The 27055-nt window shown below is 42.2% G+C and overlaps 1 protein-coding gene across 1 annotated transcript; it reads left to right on the top strand.

The window, feature by feature from the left end:
- The first annotated feature begins 553 nt into the window (after positions 1-553).
- APPBP2 (amyloid beta precursor protein binding protein 2) lies at positions 554-22954 on the top strand. Its single transcript, XM_057407136.1, has 13 exons — positions 554-716; positions 11642-11730; positions 12853-13004; positions 13567-13690; positions 18043-18211; positions 18934-19023; positions 19483-19550; positions 19635-19740; positions 20092-20216; positions 20405-20490; positions 20872-21062; positions 21482-21647; positions 22389-22954. The coding sequence occupies exons 1-13, from the start codon at positions 576-578 to the stop codon at positions 22640-22642; spliced, it is 1761 nt and encodes a 586-aa protein (XP_057263119.1). The 5' UTR covers positions 554-575; the 3' UTR covers positions 22643-22954.
- The last annotated feature ends 4101 nt before the right edge of the window (positions 22955-27055 follow it).

Here is a 27055-nt window from a genome sequence, read left to right as displayed (position 1 = left end):
CACCTGAAAGCCACAGAAGGCCCAATATTAGCAGTGTATTACCACAAGTTAAGCTGTAATTACCACACTTCAGCTTGGTCTGGGGCTGGGCAGGCTCTGGAGAGGGGATAACTCAAGGCCCCCATCTTGAGGCCTCCGGGGGTGGCCACCCCATTCTCCCCGTGCAAACAAAGCCCCCAGAGCAGCCCAGCCCCAAGCCCCACGTCAGATGTGGGGAAGACACCATTCCTGACCGTGGCAGTCATCTGAAGGCTAGGCCACATCCTGCCACAAGTCGCAGCCCTACCACAACACCTCGCTTCTTGCCTCACCCCCATGCCCTCCTCCCCGGTATTCTCCCTCAGCCCCTCGACACAACCCCATAGCACTACATTAGCTTATTGCTGCTCTGGGGTTCCCCTTCTGCCCCGCGTTCAGGCGGATGAATCCCTTCCGTTCTTCCCCCACGTCCCCCAGGCTTCAGCGGCCGCCGCCGCTCCCTCCCCGGGCAGGGCGGCGGGAGCCCCGGGGCGTGAGGCGCGAGAGGAGGAGCGGGGGGGCGGTGGGTGGGGGGAAGGCGGCTCCGCACACCCAAGATGGCGGCGGTGGAGCTGGAGTGGGTGCCCGAGACGCTCTATAACACGGCGATCTCGGCCGTGGTGGATAGTTACGGGCGGGCCAGGCGCAGGGACATCCGTTCGCTGCCCGAGAACATCCAGTTCGACGTGTACTACAAGGTACGGGGAGGTGGCGGGGGGCCGAGCGCGGCCGGGCCCGGCGGGGCCTGGGAGAGATGGAAGGAGAAGTGGGCCGGGGGAGGAGGAGAGTTCCGCGCCCGGCCTGCTGCAGGCCTTGCCCCGGGGGGTTGAGTGGTGAGGGGGCGCCGGGCCGCGTCCCCACGTCGGCTCTGCTGGCACGCCGGAGCGGAGCAGGGCCCGAAGGACGGGCTGGGGGAGCGAGGGCCTATGTGGGGCCGCCTGGGCTGCGGCTGAAGGAGGGGAGGCGCCGGAGGAGGCTCGGGCAGGGCCGGGGGCCTGCGGCTTCCCCCTCCGGTTGTGGGTGCCTGCGTTGCTGGAGAGCGTTGGGCCGCGGGACGGAGGCTGGGGCAGCGCCGTTGCCGAGGACATGGGGAAGGGGCCTGCCCTTGGGGGCCGGGGAAGATGCCTCCTCGACCTCCTCGCGTTTGGAGCCGGAGATCGGGTATGGGCAGAATGGGGCCGCGTTGTCTGTGCCGGAATATATATTTTCCTTTTAATGTATTGGAGAAGGTGATGTCAGTGGTAGAAGGAGCGGAGTTTGCCGTGCTCTTATATCTTCTTTAATGATACGGTAGGAACCAGATGAAAAGAATTGAGACGCATTTAATGATACAGTTTATTAGCGTTAAATCATTCTTTCCTGAAAGAGCTGTTTCTCATTCAGCTGCCTTTAAAATATCCCGAGTTAAAGGTACACTGAGATGGTCCATTAATTTCTATTGTCCACTAAACGGGCATTTCATCCGTGTGCAGGAACAGCTGGAAATGAGCATTCACCAGGAGAGAAACAGAAAACCCCAAACCAAACACACCAAATGACCCTGGACAAAGGAAACCCCTAAGATGGGGGATAACCCTTCTTTCCTCTGTCAGCAAATTTCTAAAAAAACACAGGATATGCTGAATGAAGTGGTTCTTTAGATGAATCTTTATGGCTGGGCGTACTGGCCCCTCACATGCAGAGTAATAGTAGTATTTACAAGGAAGGCTGATCTTCACTAGAGGCAGGAATTGTTTCTGTAGCACTGAAAGAGGCATGTATGTTTTCTGTAAACTAGCTATTATTTGTCTGCTTTATATGTTGAGAAACATGGACCATAACTCCTTTTTACCACATACAAGCATGTTTACGGATAATTATGTGGTTCACATATAGCAATTATCCAAGACTAAAGATATGGAGCTAATAATGTGGAAGGATATTTGGGGATTTAATTTTAACTGTTGGTACGTACCACCATTGACAAATAAACTTTATTGGCATTGCCTGTCCTGGTGTTCATTCAGATGAAAGGATGGCACTTGGTGGCTTTTAAAAGCATAAAACGAAAACACCCCAATACATACTTGGCATGTATTGGTATATCCAAGTATGTATTATTCCCAGATTGTTTAAAACCTCATCTCTGTATGAGCATAATAGATCACTGATTTCTTATCCTTTTATTCGCACTCTTCAGTGGTTGTGTTGAATCAGAATCATGTGGAGCTTTTCTGTGATGAAAAATGAACCAGCAGTATATCTGACTTTTAAAGACGTTCTAATCTGTTTGTTCTGCTTGCGTGCATTGGTATATCGTCTCGTTGGGCAGGTGATAAACATGCTAAATCCTCAAAATAATGTTTCATTGTACTAATCACTAGCCAGTATAATCTCTGTTAATGACAGCAATTTGCATTGCTTTTCCTGTTATTTCTGTGGTTTACAACAGGACAATCTTTGGTAATCTGAAATGTGTGAGGTGCACCCATATTCCTGTTACAAATACACGTCTGTGAGATGTCCCCATGCAGAGTAAATAAAACCTGGCTACACAGTGCAGGTGTTTTGCCACTGCTGCCAATGGTAGGCTGGTCTTCCATGTCTTCACTGCTTGGGTCTAACACTTTTCCAGTGTAGGTGACCTGTCCTCTCCAATAGTCACGTTCAAGTTAGTTTATACCAAATGTAACTTAATCTTTGATGGGATGCTGACAGGAAGTCTTCTGCCCTTACTAAATGGTGTTCTATATGCAGAGATGTCTGCCTGCAATGAGTAGCTTGAAGCCTAGCCCAGATTACAAGTCTTTTGGAACAGTGTTTGCATTTTATATGCACCTATACAATGCTTAGTGGCTGGTTCTTGATGTCTATATTTGGATGGCTACAGAAATACAAATGACATAGTGAGTTAGGTTAGGATGAGGACAGCATCACACCTTTGGACAGTGTTGTGTGTGGTGCTTGTTTCATTGTTTTGGATCTGGATATAGTTATTTTCGAAAACCTGTGAATATTAAACACCATTTCAGGTTCTTGAGCTGTGTTCACTTCATCCTGACCAGCAAGTTATTTAAAACAGAAGTAGAATTTCCAAACTCACCAATAGTTTTTCAAGTTAGACAAGCCAAAAGACTTAAGTGGTAGTGGTTGCTGCTGTGTTGAGGGGGTGTTAGTTGTTAGTATCATATGGAATAGTAATTATTCTTTAAATACAGCTGAGGAAAAGTGACTTGTAATTGAGGATTTGTATTAATACACTTGCATTTAGACCTTAAAAAAAAGCAGAGCATCACTTTCTGTGATTAATAAAAGGAAGAAAAATGTATGTTCAAGACTAGAAACAACTTTTAAGTAATAGTTTGTTATCCAAGTGTTAATCATAGTTTGGGCTATTGGAGAAACTGCTGCTGATTTTGTAAGAAATCAAAGGTCTTATCAGTCAGATTTTATTTTGGTAACGCAGATGTTCATTGAAAGTGGCAATACAAAACTTACTTTTATCATGCTCATATTTTTCTTTTATTAATACATATTGGTATGAACACTCAAACTTAACATTTGCCAGTCTTGCACAGTTTGCCAGCCTGTTCCCATTGATTGACAAGGTAAGCTACATGACTGTTGCCACAGCAGGGATAATCAATGTGTTATTATTTCAAAGGGAGAAAAGTGCTATCAGCGTGTCTTTGGTCATTGTTTTTTCCCCAGGGCACCCTCTAATGCAGTCGTTGGCTCTGTTGTCATGATGCGTTGCCTTTATTTCCCATTCCCTAAGAAATGCAATTGCTTTTAATTCTAAAATTCCAGAATTGTTAACTTCCAGGGCTTGCTTCATAAGCCTGTGCAGTTAACAAGGAATCAGATGTGGCATAGTTGCAGAATGTTCTTTGTTGTGGACTTGGTAAGAAATGGGCCCTGCTGTGAGGTGATGGAAGCAGGCAGGTTCCTTGTAGTAAGTGTATTTATCTTTCTGTAGTTTTCTTGAGCAGTGACTGAAGTTTAAAATGAGGCAGGATCAAATAATCATGATTGTAGTAAAACAACACAGCTTTAGTGGTCCAGAAGGGTGGTACTGGATTTAACTTTTTTTTGCAACCATTAGAAAAAGAATAGAGACAGGGCAGGATGCTTGGAATTTGGGAAATATACATATATATATATATTGGAAATTTTCAAGTCTACATTTGTGCTAAAAATATGTAAATGTCTTATTAATCTCAGCTGCATTTTGAAGATCTTGATAAGTAGTATTGTTACAAGTCACACCTGCATCGGGGGGGGAATACAGATATGCAAACATATCATATTTTGTTTCCTTTGTGTCTTTGCCAGGCTTGTGTATATCCTGCTTGTGTTGTTTCCTGGTAGAACTAGTTAGGTTCTCTTTCTTGTCCTTTGGGGGTAAAGAGAGAGAGAGAAGGTGTAGTTTTTAGAAGCCAAAGAAAAAATATGCTGGATCTCATGTTAAATAGGATATGCCTAGCAGGCAGCACTTGCAAATGCCAAAATTCCGTATTAAAAAGCAGGTGACAGGTGGAATAAACTGTAAATCCTCAAGAAATAAAAAATGAGGAAAATAAAATTAAATATTTTGTCGTTTGTTGGGGAGAGGATAGTGTTTTAAGGGAGGTAATGTAAAGAATCTTGTTTCTGGTGATAGAAATAAGATCTATCCAGTCTGATGACTGTTCAGTTACCCTTTTATACAGAATTCAGTTCTTTCCCCTGTGCCTCAGCTTTACATTCGATTTTGTGTAATGATCTCATTTCTTTGGTTCATAGATATTTATTGCAGTTACACGCTAGCCAAATGGCCTTGGTCTAATATTGGCTAACAAAGAGTTTCATGAAGTGTTTATTTTCCTTTTGGAATGTCTTTTCCGGATCATGTTTTTCTCTTTTTACACTGATTTTCCTTGAAAATCATTTTTAATGTTCTTTGCATGTTTTGTGATGAGATCATCAACCACAGGAACAATTGGAGATTCCATTAATTTGTTGTTAGTTAGTGCAGACCTGTAACCTTTAGTAATTGCACTCTAACTTGTTTTGCATTTAATTTTTAGGCAAAATCCAAAAGACTATAATTATGCTGTCTCTTTGAAGTGGCAGATTAAACTTCTGAAGTGCTCCTACCTCGATGTGAATCAAAACATCAGATTCTGAGTTTACATCCTGATAGCTCCAAAGTCTGTAACAATGAGTGTAGCTCCTGTATCACGTCTCTTCACTGTATCCTGCCAAGACAAAAAAGCCCAAGCATGGCTAATAAAAGCTCTTGGGTCGCATCTAGATATTCTCTGAACCAAATAAAATGAATAAACAGGAATTTGCTGACTGTTCACAACAAGCAATAGAACATCCATTCTCTGCATTGCAGTAGAGAGTTGGGGTTTGGTGTTTTTACTGATGAAGGTTCATTATAAGCATAATTTCTCTAAATTAGATTAAAACCAGTTTGTCCAATCTCTTGGGTATTTGATGAGAATGAAGAGGATAAACTGCCCATGAAATAAAGTGTAGCTTTGCTGCTTTAGTTCTGAGGCTTTCTGATCAGAGGGTACAAGTGATGCAGGAGGGAGGAAAAAAATCCCAGAGCAAATAGGTCATATTTTGTATGACTTCTGCTGTGATTGACCAGTGTGACTTCACACAGACCTGATTGCAGTCATGCTGCTGGATTCTCAGGGGTCAGAAATGAACTGTATATGTGGGAAATGATCATGATTTCCTCATGTGTGCCCACACGTCCAACCATTTTGGTGATCTGGTTAGACTCTGAGTGGTGTGTGCAGTAGGACTTCACCAACTCCTGCTTGAATTAAATGATGTCCTTGTATCACCTTTTTAAATTCAAGCCTCATAGTGAAGGAGAATTGTCACTTCATGAGTGTTTTTTCCAGTTACTGCTCTTAATTTTAACACGTGCCTTAGTTCTGTAGTCTAAATTTAGGTTAGAACCGAACCATCTTTCCTTGTCACATCTTCTAACTCCTATTACTCGGTTTTCTTTTCCTTTTTTCCTCTTTGAACCTCTAACTATAGGGCGTGTTTTCTTACCCTGATATGTGCTAGCTCCCCCATATTTTCAGTATCCTTGTTGTTGAGTCTTAAACACCAGAACTCATCATAATTCAGATAATGAGGTCACATCTGAACAGAGGTGCTCAGCTCCTGCTGAAACAGTAATTCCAATTTCCACTTCATTTCCTTTGTACTGATTTAACTTCAAAGCAAGCTGGGTTTCCCATTTACTGCTGCAGAGAATCGTGTGTGTGACTAAGGCTCAGGCTTCATACTGCTTGTGCTGGACTCTGTGTACATGTGATGCAAAAAGCTTTGCTGATGTACAGAAGGAAGAGTGAGTGGGAAGATGAGAGGAAGTGTGCTGTGTGTGAAAGCAGTAGGCTCAAAAGTTGTTTCAGAAGTTAGGCTTATTCAAGAAGGTTGTTTTGTTTGGTTTTTTTTTCCTGATTATTATTTGAGGGAGGTTCATAAAGCCCAGTATTTAGCAGTGTTTTCTCAGAGCTGTGAAGCTTGCATTTCTTACGCCCCAAACAGTATCCAGTAGAACTAGTGCTTGTCCAGAAGCTTTGCAGATGGTTTTGAATTTGATTGAAAAGAATCAGATGTCCTTAAATTTCTGATTATTTTCTAAGGCTGTTCCCCCACACCCCATCTATAGAGTCATTTGTCAACAGATTGATTCATTCCACTGTTGACTCTTGGGGAAACTTTTTCCTTCCTTGTTGAGTAGGGGAAGAAGATTGTGTTCACAGCCAAGCCTCTTTTCCCAGATACTGATGTTTGTTGATTATGTATACAGTCCTTCCTGAATTTGGCATAAAATTCCCCATTAGAATTAGATATGACTAAACATGCTGGGAGCTACTTGGAATTCCTTGTATCTTTCATTCTTACTGAAATCTCCATATTATTTCTTCCAGACTGGAGCAACAGGAACATATTTTTCAAGTTGTGTATGCTACAGTTCCTCTTCTTGAGGGTCATTCTACAACTGGTTAGAATTAACCTCCAGCTGCTTTAAGAAATTACTATTAATATTTTTCCTAAGGTTTGGAAAGTCTTTTCTCTTGTGCACAGTGAAACAGCCCAGAATCCTGGTGCTACGACTGTCCTGTTACCTTTTCTTTGTGTTAGGGTTTGCTTTTGCTCGCAGTTTAACACATCTTTGCCTTTTATTTCCAGGGGTTTGCTAGGATGCAGTTTGAGCTCAGCTTAATCTCTCCAGAGAGAGAAATCTGACAAGTACTTTGTTAGAATTATACGTGTGATGATATAATAATAGATAAATTGCAGGTTGGCATTATTAATATACTTGATTGGGGATAACACTATATGCAGCTTTGCATGTTTAGGTGGATGTGTTACTAGTCAAATACTAAGCCTCAGATCCTGGAGGAGAAACGCAGTGGTTTTCTCTCACTCTATGCAAAACAGCTTGATTGTGCATGTATGTAATAAGCCTGTATATTAAATTTATCCCTTGGTTCCTGTCTTGAGTGCCAGAATTAATGTGTCAGGGTGAGCTGACAAAATTAGAAGGCTTTTATTCATTTTTCCATAGTTAAAGAAAAATGAATCTCATAAGCTCCAAATAGGTTAATTTTGTGTCTAAAAGGCATCTGTTTCTCCCCCAAAAAATAGTTCTTCAGAAGTCCAAACCTCTGCCATTCTTGTCAGGACATGTTTTTCTTTAATCACTATTTTGTTTTGTTTTTCATGTTCTGTAGCAAGGCTTGTGGTCAGGAATTTTGTCTCTCTAGAGCTTTAACGAGAGATCTGTTTTCCTCAGTGCTTGCAACTGCTTCTCAATGAACAAATGAGTGTTGCTGCATCTCCTGGAATTGCTTCACAGTTTGACGTATACTCGCTATTTCCATGTCATATTTTGCTTGAAAACATTGCTGTAACATCTCCAGTTGTTTCAAGAGACTTCAAGCTGAGTTAGTTCCTTAGAAATGCTTGCCAGTGTGTCAAGGGAAGGGGTGAATAGCATGGTAAGTGTCCCAGGGCTACTGTATTTCTGGTTGTACCAGTGAAAAGTAGGTTAGGATTTTTGTATGCCAGAATAGTGCAAGTAGTTATCTTTGAACTGGGATATGTGCAGATAGCAGGCTTGGACCTTTGGGCCATAAGGCAAATTTTACATGAAAATAATTGATGTGTCGAAATTGAGCCTGTAGTTTGGGACCTTCCCCTCCTTCCCACCCAGCCAGGGCATTTATTTGTTAGCAATTTAAGGATCACATGTAGCAGTGTGCACATAACGTTATGTAACCTCATAAATACATTCATTCTGAAACCTTTTACTGCAGTTACTATTTGGTAAACTAGTATCAGAGTAACCTCTGGGATTTTTAGTTAGTGCTGTGAGGTGATAAGAGGAAATGATGATTTACTTGATTGAAAGCCTAATTGTTGAACCTGCGATAGTACTTCCAGTTGTCCTAAGTCCTGGTAAAATAGCTTAGGTTGAGTCTTATTTTCTTCCAGAAATGATCTCATCAATTATTGATGTTTTGGGCATGGAATGCCAGGCAGGATTTAATCATCTTTTTGACTGTGGAAAATATGTCCTAGGTTTTATAGAACAGTTACCGTTAGACAGCTGTGCTGAAGAAAATGAGGACACTTAACCATGCCTGTAGTTTTTAAATACACTAGACTGGATGTTCTTTTGCTGCCAGAGAGAATATGGCTTCAGAAGAAACTGATCCCTTTGAAGTATAGGGACATGGCACTGTTTTATCTGAAGGGTAACTTTGCATGCAAACTTGCACTGTTTTTTTGAAAAACTTCCTTTTTTTTTTCCTCTTCCCAGCAAAATAGGGCACTGAAAGGAAAACATTCATTTCTGGCAATTGACATTATTAGGTCACAGTATTTTTAAAGTCTTTTTTGTAGGATCTGTTGTTAAAATAACAAACTTGCTGTGCTGTAGAATCAGTGTCATGTGCTTTTGTAAGAGTTGACCAAAACTAAGTTTCTGGCTGGAGGAGATTTTCTCACATGCTGTGTGTTGAATACCCAATTCATCTGCTTCCAATTTCGTTGGAGAAAAAGGTGAACCAGCCACAAGATCCTCAACAATAAAATGTTTTATTATAAATTATTAATACTGAAAGTGTTAATATTCCTCTCAGTTAATATGTTTATAATTGAGCGTCTCTAATGTGTTCTCTTGGCCTTACCTTTGGTTACATAAGGGTAGCCGTACTTCTCATGTAGCATCATGTAGCACATACCACAGAGGAACACAAAAGGATCTCATAGAGAAGTGTCTGAGAGACGTGAGCTACCAGCTTCTCCCTTTTATTCCTCTTTTTGAATTTTAAAAGGGTGTGTGTGATGTTTGTGGGCTTTTTTTACTAGAACGGCTAAAATAACAGTTGTACTGCACCATTCCTGTATGACCCAGGACTGTACCTCTAGCAGTGGCTGGTGATGCCATGCATAACTATGGCAGGTGTATAGTGGAACCACCTTCAGTTACATACCCCACTTGCAGTCATTTGTGGTTCAGGGGCTTCAAGACATCAGGAATTACTAGCCTACAGTGGATTTTTGACATATATTTGTACTGTTGCTTTTGTACCTAGGTAAATTCTCAGTATTTATAGCATAATGTGGCAGATAGTTCTGCAAGTTAACTGTGCTTTGCATAAAGAACTGTCTCCACAGTTTGTTTTTTATGAGTAAGTCAACTGATATATTTGCTTATCTGTAGACACAAATCAGCTTGGGCATAAAACTAGCCACTGCTTTTAGTAAATGGATGCACAGATTCACTTGAGTTCTCCTATTTACTGAGGCAGGCTTTATGTGTGTGAGCTCAGGTATTAATGGGTGTGGGCGCATGCCTGGCTTTAGCTCTGGGTATTCGTGATTCACTCCTTGTAGAACTTGTGTTTTTGGAATTTACGTACATACAGACACACACATATACAAAAAAAAATCTATTTGTACCCCTGTATGCTAGATTCTATGTAATTTTAAAATGTCTCCAAAGAACTTGGTATGAAACGAGCTGTTTGTTGTATTTTTTGCTGACTTTAGAGGTTTCTTGATTTTTATCTTGGCTTTCTAGTGTATGTCATCTACTGTTTTGATGATGGAGGTGAACATAGACACTTAAATACATTCATAGATAACCCTCTCCCCCCCCCCTTGAAACTGCCTATGGAGCTATAATAGCTTGTGTGCTCAGTGTTTAAACATCAAAGTTGTGCTCCTGTATGGAGAAAGCGGGACTGTTACTTCCACTGTCTGCGAGCCACAGCAAAACTTGAAATACAGCAAATACACGTCTGCTGTATTTCAAGACTTTGAAATCTGGATTTCATCATAAGTCTTTACTATGATGGGGCTATGGAACTGATGGACTGGGGTAGAGCAGTTGGTGTCATCTACCTGGACTTGTGCAAAGCGTTCGACACTGTCCCACACGACATCCTTGTCTCTAAATTGGAGAGACATCAATTCGATGGATGGACCACTCGGTGGATAAAGAACTGCCTGGATGGCCACACACAAAGAGTTGTGGTCAATGGCTCAGTGTCTGGATGGAGACCAGTAACGAGTGGGGTCCCTCAGGGATCGGTGTTGGGACCGGTCTTGTTTTACATCTTCGTCCCTGCCATGGACAGTGGGATTGAGTGCACCCTCAGCAAGTTTGCCGATGACACCGAGCTGTGTGGTTGGGTTGATAGCTGGAGGGAAGGAATGCCATCCAGAGGGACCTTGACACGCTTGTGAGGTGGGCTGATGCCAACCTCATGAAGTTTAACCATGCCAAGTGCAAGGTCCTACACCTGGGTCGGAGCAATCCCAGGCACAGCTACAGGTTGGGCAGAGAAGAGATTCAGAGCAGCTCTGCAGAGAAGGACTTGGGGGTGTTGGCCAATGAGGAAATGAACATGAGCCAGCTTCAGTGTGCACTTGCAGCCCAGAAACCAACCGTATCCTGGGCTGCATCAAAAGGAGCGTGACCAGCAGGTCGAAGGAGGTGATCCTGCCCCTCTACTCTGCTCTTGTGAGACCTCACCTGGAGCATTGTGTGCAGTTCTGGTGTCCTTAACATAAAAAGGACATGGAACTGTTGGAACAAGTCCAGAGGAGGCCACGAGGATGATCAGGGGCTGGAGCACCTCCTGTATGAAGACAGGCTGAGGAAGTTGGGGCTGTTCAGCGTGGAGAAGAGAAGGCTGCGTGGAGACCTCATAGCAGCCTTCCAGTATCTGAAGGGGGGCTATAGGGATGCCGAGGATGGACTATTCATTAGGGACTGTAGTGACAGGACAAGGGGTAACGGGTTCAAACTTAAACAGGGGAAGTTTAGATTGGATATAAGGAAGAAATTATTTACTGTAAGGGCGGTGAGGCACTGGGATGGGTTGTCCAGGAAAGTTTTGAATGCTCCATCCCTGGTGGTGGTCAAGTACAGGTTGGACAGAGGCTTGCATGACATGGTTTAGTGTGAGGTGTCCCTGCCCACGGCAGGGGGGTTGGAACTAGATGATCTTAAGGTCCTTTCCAACCCTAATGATTCTATGATTCTATTAAACTGTAGAAAGAACTCACTCTTAAACTGTAAAATGTATTTGTCTTTTTCTTTCAGCTTTACCAGCAGGGCCGCTTATGTCAGCTGGGTAGTGAATTTTGTGAACTAGAAGTTTTTGCAAAGGTGCTTCGAGCTTTAGATAAAAGGTAAGTATCTGTATATACTGATAAATCTTATTTCAGCTCTTTCTTGATCTAGGTTTTGCATTCGGAAGGTCTCTAATTTTCTTGGTCTTACTAGCCCGTCTGTTAACCATAAGAATATTTCTTTAGATTTACAGATGAGCTTTTAACTTACAAAGTCTTTCTCTCTCTCTGTTCCAAAAAATAAAACAATTAGAACCTCTATGTAAATGTGTGGAGTCATCTGTGGTACTTGGTCCCCAGAGTGCTTTCTTTGTTGTTGCTGTGCCATGGTTTAACCCTGGTAGGCAGCTGAGAGCCACACAGCTGCTCACTCACCCACCAGTGGGATGGGGAGAGAATTGAAAGGGTTACAGTGTGAAAACTCGTGGGTTGACATAAAGTTAATTTAATAATAAATTTTTGTTAAAAGGGGAGGGAGGGGGGAAGAAAACAACAGAGGAAAAAAGCACAAACAAGAAAAACAAGCAATGCATAAAGATGCCGGTTGCTCACCACCAACTGATCAATACTCAGCCAGTCCTGAGCAGTGCCGAAGTACTTGTTAGCTGTTGTACCAAATCCTAAGTGAAGGGTTATCAAGCTGATGGAATCGCCCCAGTTTAAAGAGTTTTCCTGTCGTTCAGTATTTGAATTTGTAGTGTTATGCTCAGAACTTGACATTCTTTGTAACTGGAATAATTTTTGAGTTGTTAGACATGCCTCCTTCCCATTGTGTGTGTGTGTGTGATGTTCATGGGTTCGTCATTGCTAGTCTGTTTGCAATTTCAGTGGGACTTGTGGGGTGAGGGTGGATTTGAGGCTTCCCCCCACGAAGCTTTAGCTGAAAATGTTGTTTTCCAGTTTTAGTATTGTGTGGTTAGCTTGTGTTTTGCTTATAGTGGAGGGTGTCCTAGTAAAGAACGTCGTGTACGCTCACTTTATTTGTTGGGTAATCCAACAACTGTAGTCCATTAGCCTTGAGATTGACAACTATGCTTGTATTCATCTGGTTTTGGTTTGAGAGAGGGTTGGAGTTATTTCTCTGAATCACTGTTCATTTGAATTCATGGCACTCAAGAGCCAACTGGCTGCAATGCTTTAAAAACTTTGTCTGTAATCAAATTCTGTTTTCTTTTGTTTCAGGCATCTGCTTCATCACTGCTTCCAGGCTTTGATGGACCATGGAGTAAAAGTTGCTTCTGTACTGGCCTATTCTTTCAGTAGACGGTGCTCCTACATTGCAGAATCGGATTCTGCTGTAAAAGAGAAAGCAATCCAGATTGGTTTTGTTTTAGGTAACTGGTGATGATAGGCTGTTTAAAGTGTGATCCTTTCTTTCATGCAAGCTTCAGTTAAGCTAATGCTTATCTTTTTTCCTGTTAATGTCTGTGGCTTCCTTTTAAAGAGCACACGTGGTTTTGGAATGTCATTTTTAGAAAACTACTTGGTGTCTTAAGAAAAATGTCTTGGATTTTTATATCTAAGAATATTTAGGCTCATGTTTGTTATTTCACATGTTTTAGATTTAAAATTTGTTTGCGGATGTGAAGTCTTAACATTAAGACTTTGAATAACTTTAGTATTGGTAAATATTTCTTGACAGAAAACTGTAGGAAGGCTGTATAATACCAAAAAGTCATTTCCAACTGAAGGAGAATTCTTCTACTCTTACATTTTATCCTTTTCAATTCATGACTGGAGGGTTTAACATTGACAGGATTCTTACATATATGCAGTTCTGTGGAATAAGTAATGTTTCCTTACAAGACTTGGGCAACCCCTTTTTCTCTTAAAAAGGTGTTTTGCTGTTCAGATTTCTCTTTTTTCTTGATTTATATTGTTGTTTTTTTTTTCCAGGGGGGTTCCTATCAGATGCAGGCTGGTACAGTGATGCTGAGAAGGTATTTCTCTCCTGCCTTCAGTTATGCACCCTTCACGATGAAATCCTTCACTGGTTTCGTGCCGTAGAATGCTGTGTAAGGTGAGTTCACCTTTAATTCATGTAAATCTTACTGTGAAATACACATTAATATGTCTTTGGACATTAATTGTCCAAAGATGTCTTTGTCTTTGGACAAAGCCATTAATATGGCTTTGGAGCCATCAAGCTTCAGGTGTTCTCTTTAGTATTCTGCTGCACTAGAATACTTTCCTGGCTAGAGCTGAAGCTCAGGAGGTGCTTGTTTTGTGCTAATCTCTTGGTTTTCTGATTGTAAACTGCCAGCACAGTTCAGTGGGGGTGGAAAAAAAAAAGCCATTTTGCCTTTCTGCTTAATGTGTCATGGGTAACAGATGCTGGGTGGTGAGAGTGGTCCAGCACCTTGGTGTTTTCAAGGGGGGTTGCATATGAAGGAGTGTTATGTGTTGGTGTTTGCTGAAATTATGTTTACTACAAGGAGAATTTGGCAAATCCAAACAGAAGTGATGTAAACACAGTTGAGACAGAAATAAAAGAAAACCACACCTTTCCTGATTGCAGATCCAGTGAGTTCTCTTGCTCTATAACTGTGCTACTGAACTGTGTGATGGGGTAGATGTTTAAATGTCCAGTTCTTGTGGACGCCTTTAGCCACAGCTTAAACATTTGGAAAAGAATTTTTGCTTTTTGGAGGTGTTTGGCATTTGTACCTTGTTTCTTAAGGCTGTTGTCTTGTCCCTGGAGCTTCCGCTTCCATTCACAGAGGCCTCAAATTGTCATTGAGTTTTTAGTTGTACCGCAGTGTGTGCTGCCCTGCTGCAGCCAGCAGTAAGTAGCTGGCTTGTTTTTGTTGCTAACACCATGACTGACCTCTTTTGCATGCTCCAGGTATATGTTTGAATAGGTGTGTGCTAGTGAGCCTAGTTAAAATAGGATTATTTCTTTTTAGCTGTTGTAATGAGCAACAAAGTATGTACTGTATTTATCTGAATATAGGGCAAAGCTTGTTTTGGGAAGCTGCTCAAAAAGAAAATCCATGCATCGTGTTATGATTGGACAAATATGAAGGATAAATAGGCTTTGCCAGTAGCTACTTATTTTATGTGCCAACCAGAGGGCCTTGACAGTGGCTGCTGCTCTGCCTTGTTCTGCCCTGCCAGCTACCACTGGGTCTTCTTCCAGAAATAAGATGATGCCAGGGAAAGACTGGGCACATGCACACCTTCCTAGAGCTGGGGGATGATATATATAGTAGCACTGTTAGTACTCAGTCTTTCATTCTCTAATTAATCTAAAAGTTGTATCAGGCTGCTTGACAAGCTGGAGAAGGTGCCTGAAAAATGAACTCCCTCCCTTTCTCCAAATGGGGCGGGGGGAATGAGGAGAAGGTAAATGAAGTCAAAAAGGTGACTCTGTTGGACAGCTGTGTACAGCCCACCCGGCTGTGGGGTGATGATTTTCACTTTGTGCTAGGAAAAACCATCTGATATTAGGATGAACTGGGGATGCTAATTCAGTTTGAGCAGCTGATGGCTGGCCTTGTAATGTCAAGTCCCTCTGGGCAGCACTGTGAATGAGGAGACACTGCTTTATTTTCAGGCCTCTCCCAAACAGTCAAATAACAGCATCATTTATTTGGAAATGATAATAGAAGGAATTTAGAACACTCTTCTTGTGGGAGAGCACGGTCATTATACTCAGCTTTGAAGTCATGAGGCAGTAAGATAATCTTTTTGTTGTTGCTGTCTAATCCTTGCTGTGGAATATCTTGTCCTTACCACTGTGCTTGCACCAGAGGTAGGTGGAATTTCCAGAGAATAAGTCCAAGTCCAGCTTTTAAAAATATGACACTCTTTAAAAAAACAAGTGGCTGCTCTTACTCTAAAAGCTCGAAAGTCTGATCTCTGGGAAACGAATGCATTGCATTAATGATAGAATGAAGTTTAGAAACATGCAAAGTTTAGTGTTATGTATATGGAATTTGGTGCTTGTTTGTACTAGCAGTAGTAAATTGTATGGAGAAACTTGAGAAAATGTGAAGGTCTGAGATTTCTATGAGCCTGTATACTACTTCCCTGCATGTGTGTGCTCCTTTTGGTTTCCTTTCCCTCATTATTAGATGTTAAACGAGAGGGTAAAATATATATTACAAATATGTGGCTCTCTAAACTGCTGTGTAACATTGTTTGCTATGTTTGTATGCTCTTAGAGAAGGGAGGGGGGGAGCTATTCCCCAAAACCTATTATGGCAGACAGCAAAATGATTCATGGCTATTAGCATAAATGTCCTAAGGCATTTTTTTCTTCCTCTTGGCTTTATCTTCTAAAATTCCTTTGGATTAATAAAGGATTTCTTGTGACTCTAAACTGGATCACATAAACTCTGCTTATCCTAGAGGATTGGGTTAGGCTTAGCCTGGTTTTCTTGGTTGATTTCTTTGTTTTTAGACCCTATCACTGCAGCATCCAGATACTGGATATTATCTTTCGAAGGCGCTTATTGAAATTGCAGCACCATCCCTACTGGCTTATACCATTACATGGGATTTGGGCTGCTTATTTTTGACGTTGCATAGCAGCTCCCAACTGAATGCTGTAGACAAAATAGTTTCCTTCTTTAGGGAAACTGTAATTGCTTAGTTTTGCTCTCAAGTTCTTTTCATATTCCTTTCTCATTGCATGAATGCTAGACAGTGTTCTGCTGCCTGTGACTCAGAACATGGTGCACTTCTACATCGTGTTTAGTTCTCAGACCTAACTTAAGGAAAAATGTGGCTCTTGCTTTTTTCCTGTTTTTGAGCTGTGTTGCTGCATTTCTCATTGAAAAGCTGGTGTTTATGTAGCTTGTTTCAGGGGGGTTTTGAAGGTCTTGTCATTTCTTTTGATGTTCTCTTGCATGGCTCACACATCTGCTGTGTGCTCCCTTCTTGTGAAAACATGAACTTGATTTCCTCTCCTGTTAGCGGTTGAGTTTCATGATATGTTTCCTTAGGAAGGTGTAGGGAGAGACTAAGTTAGAGGCAGGCTGAACTCAGAAGGCAAGCTTCAATGTGTTGTTTTGCTACTGCAGGAGGCTCGGCTACAATAGCTTAAATCTCTGCTTGGAGCAAATGCTAACAGGAAATGGGTTTAGAGAAGAGAAACATTTGATCAAAAACCTCACTGTTCCTTCTTCTCCCTTACCAGTTTGTTGGAAGATCTATCATAATGTATCATAAAAGGAAAAAAAATGCTGTACCTATGTATGAGCTCCCACTTTGAGTTGTAGCCTCTGCAGTACGGCTTTAGGTCTGCTTCACTCTCTATTTCTCTCCCTGTGTCCTGTTGTCTTCAGTCTGTGAGGGCCTGCCTGATGTTTTTCAGTCTCTATTACTCATTGTCTAATAACAGATTTGCAGGAGGGACAATGGAGGTTAATTTACCAACATTTCATGTGTGCTAAATGGCAGGCATTTGCAATGGAGAAGGAACAGCTGTCTCTTCTTAGCCTGCAATGGGTGGGAATAGAGTTCTGCCCTTTAGGCTTGGAATATGATAACACACACATTTTGAATGTATCTCTTTAAAGTAAATAAGCATCAGCCTACACTAAGGGAGAAGAAAAAAGTCTTTACTTTTGCTTTAAATCAGTGCCAGAAGCTGAAGTTGTTATTTCTCTCCAGAAACAAGAGTGTGTTTCAGTAGTGCTGTGTTTTATTGTGTGCATTTGGCTGTTGCTTTTCATGAAGCTTCTGTTAATCCTTCAAATGGGAAGGCAGCAGGCTGGAAGATGGGCCAAGGTGGGGGAGAGGGGTTTTAGAGTTGCTGTGACCTGGTTCAATAAAATAGTCTTCTCTGGTGGTGCTGAGCCAGTGCTGGACATCGTCTTAAATAGATGTGACTGAACCTGTTGTGAAGACACCCCCCTAAACAACAAATGCCCCCTTGTGAAGTGCTGGGCTACTTGAGGTCGGAGGGAGAAGTGCAGAGACGGGTAAGAGCTGGCAGTGTCTGTGCTTACCCAGTGTCTGTTTCAGTTTACTGTGGAAAGGAGGTAGAAGGGTTTTAATACTGTATATTACAGGGGTTTGGAAGTGGAATTTTATCAGTGTTGAGAAGACTGTTTTAGGAGAAATAAAACACAAACCCACCACACCAAAGTGATTAAAGCTCTGAATATGTAGAAGTGCATCAATATGTAAAATCGGTTGACATCTCCTGCAGTAGCAGCTCTTGCCATGCAAGAGACAAAGCCTGGGGAGTACTGAAATGTTACACAGTAAATAGTTCTGCTGTACTGAACTCTCTGCAGCTTTGTTGGGATGACAGCCTGGTTCTATGGTATGTATAGTACAAATTGCAGCTCCGTGGCACTACTGTACATTGAGGTGGTTTATTCAGACACCATTTAGATGATCTTTTTACATATCCCCAAGGTTGCTGCACGTTCGAAATGGTAACTGTAAATATCACTTGGGAGAGGAAACATTCAAACTGGCTCAGTCTTACATGGACAAGCTTGCAAAGCATGGTCAGCAGGCGAACAAAGCGGCGCTCTACGGGGAGCTGTGTGCACTGCTCTTTGCCAAGAGCCACTACGATGAGGTGAGTGGGATTTTGGTTTTGTTTTGCTTCAGAAAACTGGTCATGAAATCTGCTTGGATGTTCCATGACTGGCTCAGTATTCACTTAATCTCTCTAGCTGGAGCTCCTGAGCCTTGTTTTTGGTCCCTGTGTGGCAGTGCCTGAGGAATACTTGATGTATTGACGTTTTTCTATGTGCTGTTCTGAGTACTTTGACCAACATTAAGAAATGATGTGTGATAATTAGTGGTATGTGTTGGCCATCTGTAAAGGAAATACTACATTAAAAAGCTGATTTTAATAGGTAAAACTGAATAGCTGAACACAGCTAACAATTCTTTGCACCTATCTTATAAAAACTGCCTGAAGTGTAACCGCTGTATAAACTGTGGTTTTCCTTTAGCTCTTAAGTACACTGACCAGGAAGTTGTCCTACACAATAGGAATCATGAGGATTACTTGGAAGTTTATAAAATACCCCATTTTGTCAGTGCAAGTTGTTATAATACATGCCTTAGGCTAGCATAAAATACTTAAGCATTCAGTATTAACCGTAAGAGTGCTTTTTAAGTCCGTCCTGTAACACATCTCTGAACAAGTTTCGTTACATAGAAGTAATCAACAGTATTTACCTTTTGTGCTGTAAATGACCATTGTACTGTTCACAGCCAAGTAATGTTTTTTCTTAATATTGCAACCGTGTGAAGTTCCAGCTTCATTTTGCTGATAACTTTGTTCAACAGGCTTATAAATGGTGCATAGAAGCCATGAAGGAGATCACAGTTGGCCTGCCTGTAAAAGTAGTAGTGGATGTTTTACGACAAGCTTCAAAGGTGAATTAAAACTCTTCCATGTTTCTTTTGTAACTAAATTGCTACCAAGAATGGGTGAGCATAGGTACCTCCAATATAGCTGGGTAACCAGGTTCATTTCATGAGCCTTAGGGCTTGTTAGTTGTGTTTCATTGGTCCACCTCTGTCTCAGACCTGGGGGAGGGTTGGTTTTGAGCTTCAGCTCTTCAAATGAACATCATGACAAAGTTAATCTGAGAGCATTCCCTGGAAAGGTGCTCCGTTCCCTCTTTGATCTAGACTAGGTACATCACCAGCCCTTTAGTCAGGATAACATTGAAGTTTATGAATGTTATCTGTCAACCTTTTCATCAATAACTGAGAAGTCTTTTAGTAACCATATTTTGAAATTACAAATAGTAGTTAGGAACTGCACCAGTGTCTGGAGGAGATGAGTTGGGAGTGTGCAGCTCTTCACACGCTTCATTTCAACCTGTTTAGGCTTGTGTTGTAAAACGTGAATTTAAGAAGGCTGAGCAGCTGATAAAGCATGCAGTATACCTTGCCAGGTAAGTGGCATTCCAAAAAAAACCCAAACCTTTCAAACTTACTTTTCTCTTGCTTCAGCTTGTAATAGAAATATATTCCTACAGGGAGCATTTCGGAGCCAAGCACCCCAAATACTCCGATACGCTACTAGACTACGGATTTTACCTGCTCAATGTAGACAATATATGCCAGTCTGTTGCCATCTATCAGGTATGCAGCAGGACTAAGTGTGTGTCTTCAGTTTCCCTTAATCCTCATAGTCTCTGAAATGTTTCTGCTGAAATTCACATGCATTAATTTGTGGAGATAAATAGTAGTTGATTAAGTGACTGCAATACTTGTTCTTTAAAAACAAAACACCAAAGTACCCTCAAATGGGGGGTATTGCTTTTTACCCCCCTGACTCTAAAGTGGCTTTTATATATGCAGTGTCTCAAGTACATAGGCCCACAGAATTTCAGAACCAGTTGATTATTTTCCCCCCTTTTTAACAAGTGAGATTGATTTGAGGGGGTTTGTTGTGTGTTGACAGATTAAATGCTTTTCTTGTAACTCTTTCAGACAGCTCTTGATATCCGGCAGTCGGTATTTGGAGGTAAAAACATCCATGTAGCTACAGCTCATGAAGACTTGGCTTACTCTTCATATGTTCACCAGTACAGCTCTGGAAAATTTGACAATGCACTGTGAGTACAAGTGTTTGAGGCACTGGCAGCAAAGTTAGTCCTGTAAGGGGAGAAAAATGTTCTTAAATGATACGGACTGTCCCGTTAGAACTTAACTGCTTCAGTTAATTGCATTAGTGTTCTAATATTTTATCAGTCAGCTGTTAACTTGTATATATGTATCTTGAATGAGTTACTTGACCTTTCAGATTCCATGCTGAACGTGCTATTGGCATTATAACTCACATTCTTCCAGAAGACCATCTTCTCTTGGCATCTTCAAAGCGAGTTAAAGGTAGGACCCTTCACTGTGTTACAGGGATGATTTGAAATCACTTGCTCAGGTGTGTTTATTTGGTTCCCAAACAGAGGCAATGTCACTTGAGTTGTTTTTTCCTCAAATGGATGTCATTCTGGAATATTTGTAGCCCTCAGTGTCCTCTGCCAACACACTTGTAAAATACATAAATCCTTTCTTTAAAACTTCACCTTTGAGGGACCAGAGAGTATAAAAATGTGTTGGGAGCTTGATATCTGGTGTAACCTGTTTGAAAACAGTTTGTAATAAACACAAAGTCTGATGAGATGTCTTGGATAGAAGGCTTCCTGCTGCCTACAGTTAACACCTCTTTGTGTTTGGGCCACAGTAACGTTGGTTTTCCTCTCCCACATTCAGCACTTATCTTGGAGGAGATTGCAATAGACTGTCACAACAAGGAAACTGAGCAGAGGTTACTTCAGGAAGCTCATGACTTACATCTGTCCTCACTCCAGTTAGCTAAAAAAGCCTTTGGGGAGTTTAATGTACAAACAGCAAAACACTATGGCAACCTTGGAAGACTGTATCAGTCCATGAGAAAGTTTAAGGTAAGATTATACTGACCTTAAGGTCTTAAAATCTGCAGACATCTATAAATCTGTCACAACAAATGATGATTTTCAGTGTCCATGATTCATAACGTCAGTTGGTAGCTTTACAACTGGAAAACTTGTGCTTTATAATTCATCTCCCTAAAGCTTTGCACAAAAAGAATCCACTGAGATGCATGATGCCTTCAGAGACAGGGTGACAGCAATCTTTATGACAGAAATAGCAGTACTGCTTGCTGATCCACTTGACTAAGAGCTTGAAGAAGTTTTGGCTTTCTTGCTTCTTTCCTTTTATAAAATACTTACCGACTATTTAGCTTCTCCATAGTTACATTTCTTTGAACCTGCCTTGTTTTCCTCCTCTGTTATGGTGCTGTGTGGTGTCTGACTGACCTCTGTGAATTTGATCCTCATAGGAAGCAGAAGAAATGCACATCAAGGCAATTCAGATTAAGGAGCAGCTTCTAGGTCAAGAAGATTATGAAGTTGCCCTGTCAGTGGGCCATCTAGCTTCTCTCTATAACTATGATATGAACCAGTATGAAAATGCTGAAAAGCTCTATTTGAGGTCCATAGCAATTGGTAGGTGATTCTTAAAATGTATGACTGTATAGAAGGTTTAGTACTGCAGGAAACATTGTTAAGTCATGTATTCAAGTGTTTAGTACAACTTAACTGCAATGCAGCCTGGTTTATTTTGTATGTGGTTGCAATCTAAATATAATGCTTTTTCTTGAATGTTCTCCCAGGGATTGAATTCTGGAATTGTATTATTTTCAGTGCTTCATCAGAATTTGTTCTTGAAAGCATCTGGAAACAGAGTAATCAGAAGCTTGGATGTTTGTCTTTAGGTTACATTTTGGAGCTGTGGCTGGAAGTGCAGAATGTAGTTAAATTGTGAAAGGAATGGAGAGCTATTCTATTGTGCCCATCAGCCTGTGTTCTCATTCAATATTTTTGTTGCCTGTTATCATTTGCAGTAAACTTATAATTCCAAATCAAATGCATTTTTAGGCCATGCTGTGGCTCAGCTTGGAGACTGTCTGTCTTTGTACAGTTCTGTACAGTGCGTTACAGAAGAGCCTTTATGTGACTGTGCATGTAAAGCTACAGCGCAATTAATGATCCAGTCACAGAGTCCCTGAGGACAAGTTCCAATATCCTGAAAGTAGGAGATAGATAGAATTCAAAGCATCCTCCAGGAAGCTTGCATGTTATTGGGGTTCTTGATTGACCATAACAAAGGTTTGTGGTGTCGGTTAAAAAATGACACCAGAAATAAGATGAAACCTTTTAATTTTGTTTTCTTTTGGATTTCTTTAGGAAAGAAGCTTTTTGGGGAAGGATACAGTGGACTTGAATACGATTACAGAGGTCTCATTAAACTGTACAATTCCATTGGCAATTACGAGAAAGTCTTTGAATACCACAATATTTTGGCCAATTGGAACCGGTTGCGGGATCGGCAGTTCTCGGTTACAGATGCTCTGGAGGACGTAAGCACCAGCCCTCAATCCACTGAAGAAGTGGTCCAGTCTTTTCTGATGTCTCAGAACGTTGATGGACAGAGTAGTTAAGAACTTGGTCAATAAACCAGTTAAGGTTTTTTCCCCCCAGGTTACAGGGGGAAAAGTCATACTGTGAAATCTAAACCATGTAGTTCTCTGGGGGCTGGAATTTGCATTGAAACACTGGTCCAGTCTACTGAAGAGTGCCCATACGGATGAATGTGTGTTAAATTCTTATCAGCATGTGTATGGCATGTTTAGTTCGGCTCACATTTTGAACTTGGTATTCCAGAAAACCCCTTCTTTCTCTCTTCTTTCAAAAGAAGCTACTTTGCAGAAAGTCTGCAAGAAAACCTTAAATAAAACTGTTTGAGCTCAAAAGAGTTGCATTCTTATTATGAATGGAAGGTTTCATCAAGAGCTTTCTGCTGTTACATAGAAAGAATAAACGCTGTACGATAAGAAGTTACAGGAGAAGGGTCTTTCTACTGTACACATAGCAAAGTTAATCGTAAATATCAAGAGAAGGGAAGGATGCCCTAGCCTTGGGTCTGCCTTATGAAGAAAAGTGGCAAAGAACCACTCTGGAGAGCAACACACTCTTTGTGAACCATGCCAGGGGGTTAAGCCAGTCACCACCATGTGTTGTTGTGAACACCCTGAACTGGACCAGTGTTCATCGGTCAGTGATAGAGGATCCAGTAGACCAGCAGTCGTAGTTTTCTTTGGTACCAACCGAGAGTGCTCATCTTCTGAACAGGACCAGGAAAATTGAAAGTGGACCAGCCTGCTAGAAACAGTTTTTGGACCAGTGGCTTTAATTTAATATTTCTGCCCCTGCATTCACTTTTACAGTAGGATTATTTCATTTAGATGTATGATCAGTGCAAAATTATATTCATGTAATAGATACAAACCTAGGAAGTGAACGTTCTTTAGCGGTTGCGATGGCATGTCTTTACCTAGTGAGCTTATACAAATATTAATGTCGATGCCACAAGCAAAAACTAGAAATGCTTTAACTATTTCCTGCAGCCATCTCTTTTCTTTCTCTCCTTTTTGAATGGGCTTACTCTAATAATTGAGGCAGTAACTTGTTTATACCAGTTAATAGTTTTGTATTCCAATCCAGTTCAACCTGTGTTTCTGGAGAACACAACTCCTTGTACAGTCCGCAGGGGTCAGTGGAAAATGCCAAAAAGCACAAACAGGTCTTTTCTTTTTATTTTCTTGTGATGCTTCATTTCTACATTAAACAAGAGTACAACCAGAAACCGATTCCTTTATATTAATTGAAAAAGCAGAAGAGCTATAAAGAGCTGTAAAGATCCTCTTATAATGCCTATCTCACTAGCTTGTCTTAATTTTTCTGCTGTTGGGGGGGGGGGGGTGCTTGGTTGTGTGGCTTTTTGGTTTGGGTGTTGGGTTTGGCTTTCTTTGTTCTTTTTAATGTTGAGGTAAATCTCATTTGAAGGTCTGTGTAACGTAGCTAACTAGGAACAACTCACTGCTGTTACCTCAGTTCCTCTCAGAGCAGCACAAACCATGCTCCTGTAGTTCACATTCTGTCAGTTCTGGGTTTTCTCCTTCCCCACAGCCCCTATTTTCAGGGGTTTGTGTCCGGGCTGTCAAAGGCCAGTCTGTGCTGGGGCTCTGAGCACGCTTCCTCCAGGGCTTGGTCCGAGCAGCATCTTTGGGGTCTGGCTTTTAATTCCCTTATGAAGTCTGGGACAGGGGAAGCTGTGTGGTGGCCTTCAAGGCAGAGTGCAGAGCAGAAATAGGAATCTCAGCCATGACTCTTAAGAACTGAACTTGAACAGACCGATGGTTCATATCCTGGTGCCTTCAAGTATATTTTTGTGGGAAAAGGCTGAATAATACCATCTTTAAAATGCAGTTACGTGATTAGGGAATGCAGAGTTAAGGATTATTGAATGCTTGGAATATCTTCACTGATGTGAAAAGAAGTATTTGCATTACAAAACATCCCCACGGTATTAAGACTGCAGTATAACCTCAGTGGCTCTTCAGTGAAAATCCAACTTAGTTATGTGTGGATTTAACCTCTAATGTATTTCTAGGAATTTTGTTTATGACTGTGTGAGGTGCTACAAACATGCAGCTGTCTTCAAGGCAGAATGTTTTTATCCCTGAATGATGAATTACAAAGTTCTTACAAATTCCTATGTCCTATTAAAACTGCTTGGATGAAGCGTGTATGACTGGTGTCAGAACTTGGGCAGGGACGGCGTGCCTAGAATTGTCCTCAAGGAGCTGTGTTGTATCTCCTGTACTGCAGAAGTGTTCAAAAGCTTCAGGCTGGGTGCGTGGATTTGTGCTTCCTTTATCTGCAGACTGTTTCTTTGCTTGGGGTTTCCAGTCCTGGCTCTCCATTTCCAGCTATTGACTGAGGGATCTCAAAGACCTCAAGGTTCTGTGTTTGGGGTGAGGGGTGTTGCTTGCCTGACACCAGTGGCAGTGGCCTACATGAACCACTGCTGTTGTTTCACCTCTGCTTTGTGTTTGCCTTTCACTGTTTGCCTTCAAGTTAAGGCAGCCAGGACAGTGTCCAGCACGGGGCAGGACAGGGAGGTGTCGTGCTTGTCTCTGACAACCAAACGCCTCAGTTCAGTTGGTTTAACTGTAGCTTTGCTCTCCAGCCTTGCTGGGTTTGGTAGACTTCTCTTTCTTTCCCTGAGCTCCTTCACCAGCACATTAATACCTTGGTGCGTTGGCTTGTCTGGAAGGAGCTAAGGTCCTAAATGTCACCCAGGATCTCCTTGGTAGCAGACTCTAAGAGACGTGACTTGGTCAAGAGTAGCTGGCAGCAATCCTTGTAAGACCTGTAGCATGCTCTTCGTGGGGCTGCATTAAATCCTGACTGGACTCTTGAGTTGACCTCATTGTAGCATGTCCACAACTCCAGTCACACCAAGGCATGTAAATGATGCAGAAGGGTGGCAGTGGCCAGTAGCTAAAGCTGTTCAAGCGTGGGTTTGTGGAACAACTTTGCAGTTGCCTCCAAAATGCTCTGTTGCTGCTCTGCAGAGCATGGAACCTTCCCCTGATGCTGTCCTTGCTGCGGGTGTGCTATTTCTCCATGTAATAACCTAAATGCAACCTTTCTAGTTCTTGGTTCTGTGCCTCCGAAATTGAGGTCTGTGAACACGTTTGTATCAGCATCTGGTGACTGAAACGTGGTGCCGTTGGTCAGTGATTGCTGTATCTGCTGTTACAGTTTGATACCTTTAAGAAAGTAGGAGTCCAGCTGGGTGACTTCAGAGGAAGGTAAATGCCTGTCCTTCCGTGCCAGTGTGGTTGGAGTAGATCTGGTGTTACTGCAGGATTCCATGGCACGGGCACCAGGCAGAGTATGGGAGCAGAGGGTGCAATCCCCATGCTTTCCCTTGGGAGCAGAGCTGGGGCGTTCCCCTCCTACCGTGCCCCAGAGCAGGCTTTCCATGTACATCCGAGTGAGTACTGGGGAGGGAGCTGTGTGACAGCCCCCAGAGCTCCTGCCCCTGCGACTCCAGGTGCTAGAGGAAGTTAATGAGCTGTTGGCATTGCACAGAGGCTGGTTGGGGTTGCATTGACAGGGGAGAGCCGAGAGTGGAAATCCAGGGGCATGCATCTTGAAGGTAAGTCATGTAATCACACCAGAGTCATGGGATGCAAGTGGTGAGGACAGGGGTCACCTAAAGTAAATGATTGTAACTGTTGTTTAAATTAAACAACATTTCGTTTTCAGTACAGTGTCATTTGAGTGAATGATCTCTATGCTCCTTTACGCAGACGCTGCAGTTGGAGGGAGGGAGGAAGCTGGTATCAGGGTTTCTCCACTGTTCTTGGGACTGGGGCTGCTGTGTGTGGTTTGGGGAAGGGAAGAAGTACACGAAGGCTTTAAGAGCTGACAAAAGTTGCAGGAAGATTTGAAAATCAGTGTATCCCTCAGCTACTTGAAGTAAAACAACTGTGACCGTTGGTCCCTAACGGGTGTTTGGTCACTTTGATGGCACAGTATTATAGAGTCATAGAATGGTTTGGGTTGGAAGGGACCTTAAGGTCATCTAGTTTCAAACCCCTGCCATGGGCAGGGACGCCTCACACTAAACCATTTCACCCAAGGCGCTGTGCAGCCTGGCCTTGAACACTGCCAGGGATGGAGCATTTACCACTTCCTTGGGCAACCTGTTCCAGGGCCTCGCCATCCTCACAGTAAAGAACTTCTTCCTTATATCCAGCCTGAACTTCCCGTTTCAGTTTGAACCCCGTCACCTCTTGTCCTGTCACTACAGTCCCTGATGAAGAGTCCCTCCCCAGCCTCCAAATAACAACCTGCAAAGTGTCTGCCACAGTGTCCCTGCCCGCACAGGCGCCCTGCAGCGGTACGTGCTGTTTGGGACTCTTCCTTTTGCACACAGTTCTTGTTAAGTAATGTTGAAAGGGTTTTGTTGTCGAGTTCTGATTTATAGGACAAAGATG

The sequence above is a fragment of the Pezoporus wallicus genome, unplaced genomic scaffold (assembly GCF_028554395.1).
Source record: "Pezoporus wallicus isolate ANWC-B61680 ecotype Strahan unplaced genomic scaffold, APGP_CSIRO_Pwel_v1 contig_10389, whole genome shotgun sequence".
NCBI classification, from domain to species: Eukaryota; Metazoa; Chordata; class Aves; order Psittaciformes; family Psittacidae; genus Pezoporus; species Pezoporus wallicus.
The sequence above is the reverse complement of the archived record's forward strand: the minus strand, read 5'-3'. Positions and strand labels throughout refer to the sequence as shown.

Coding starts and splice junctions, on each gene's coding strand:
- APPBP2 (XM_057407136.1), top strand. CDS start 576: ATGGCGGCGGTGGAGCTGGAGTGGGTGCCCGAGACGCTCTATAACACG. Junction 13,691..18,042: donor GCCGTAGAATGCTGTGTAAG/GTGAGTTCACCT, acceptor CATATCCCCAAG/GTTGCTGCACGTTCGAAATG. Junction 18,212..18,933: donor CCAAGAGCCACTACGATGAG/GTGAGTGGGATT, acceptor TTTGTTCAACAG/GCTTATAAATGGTGCATAGA.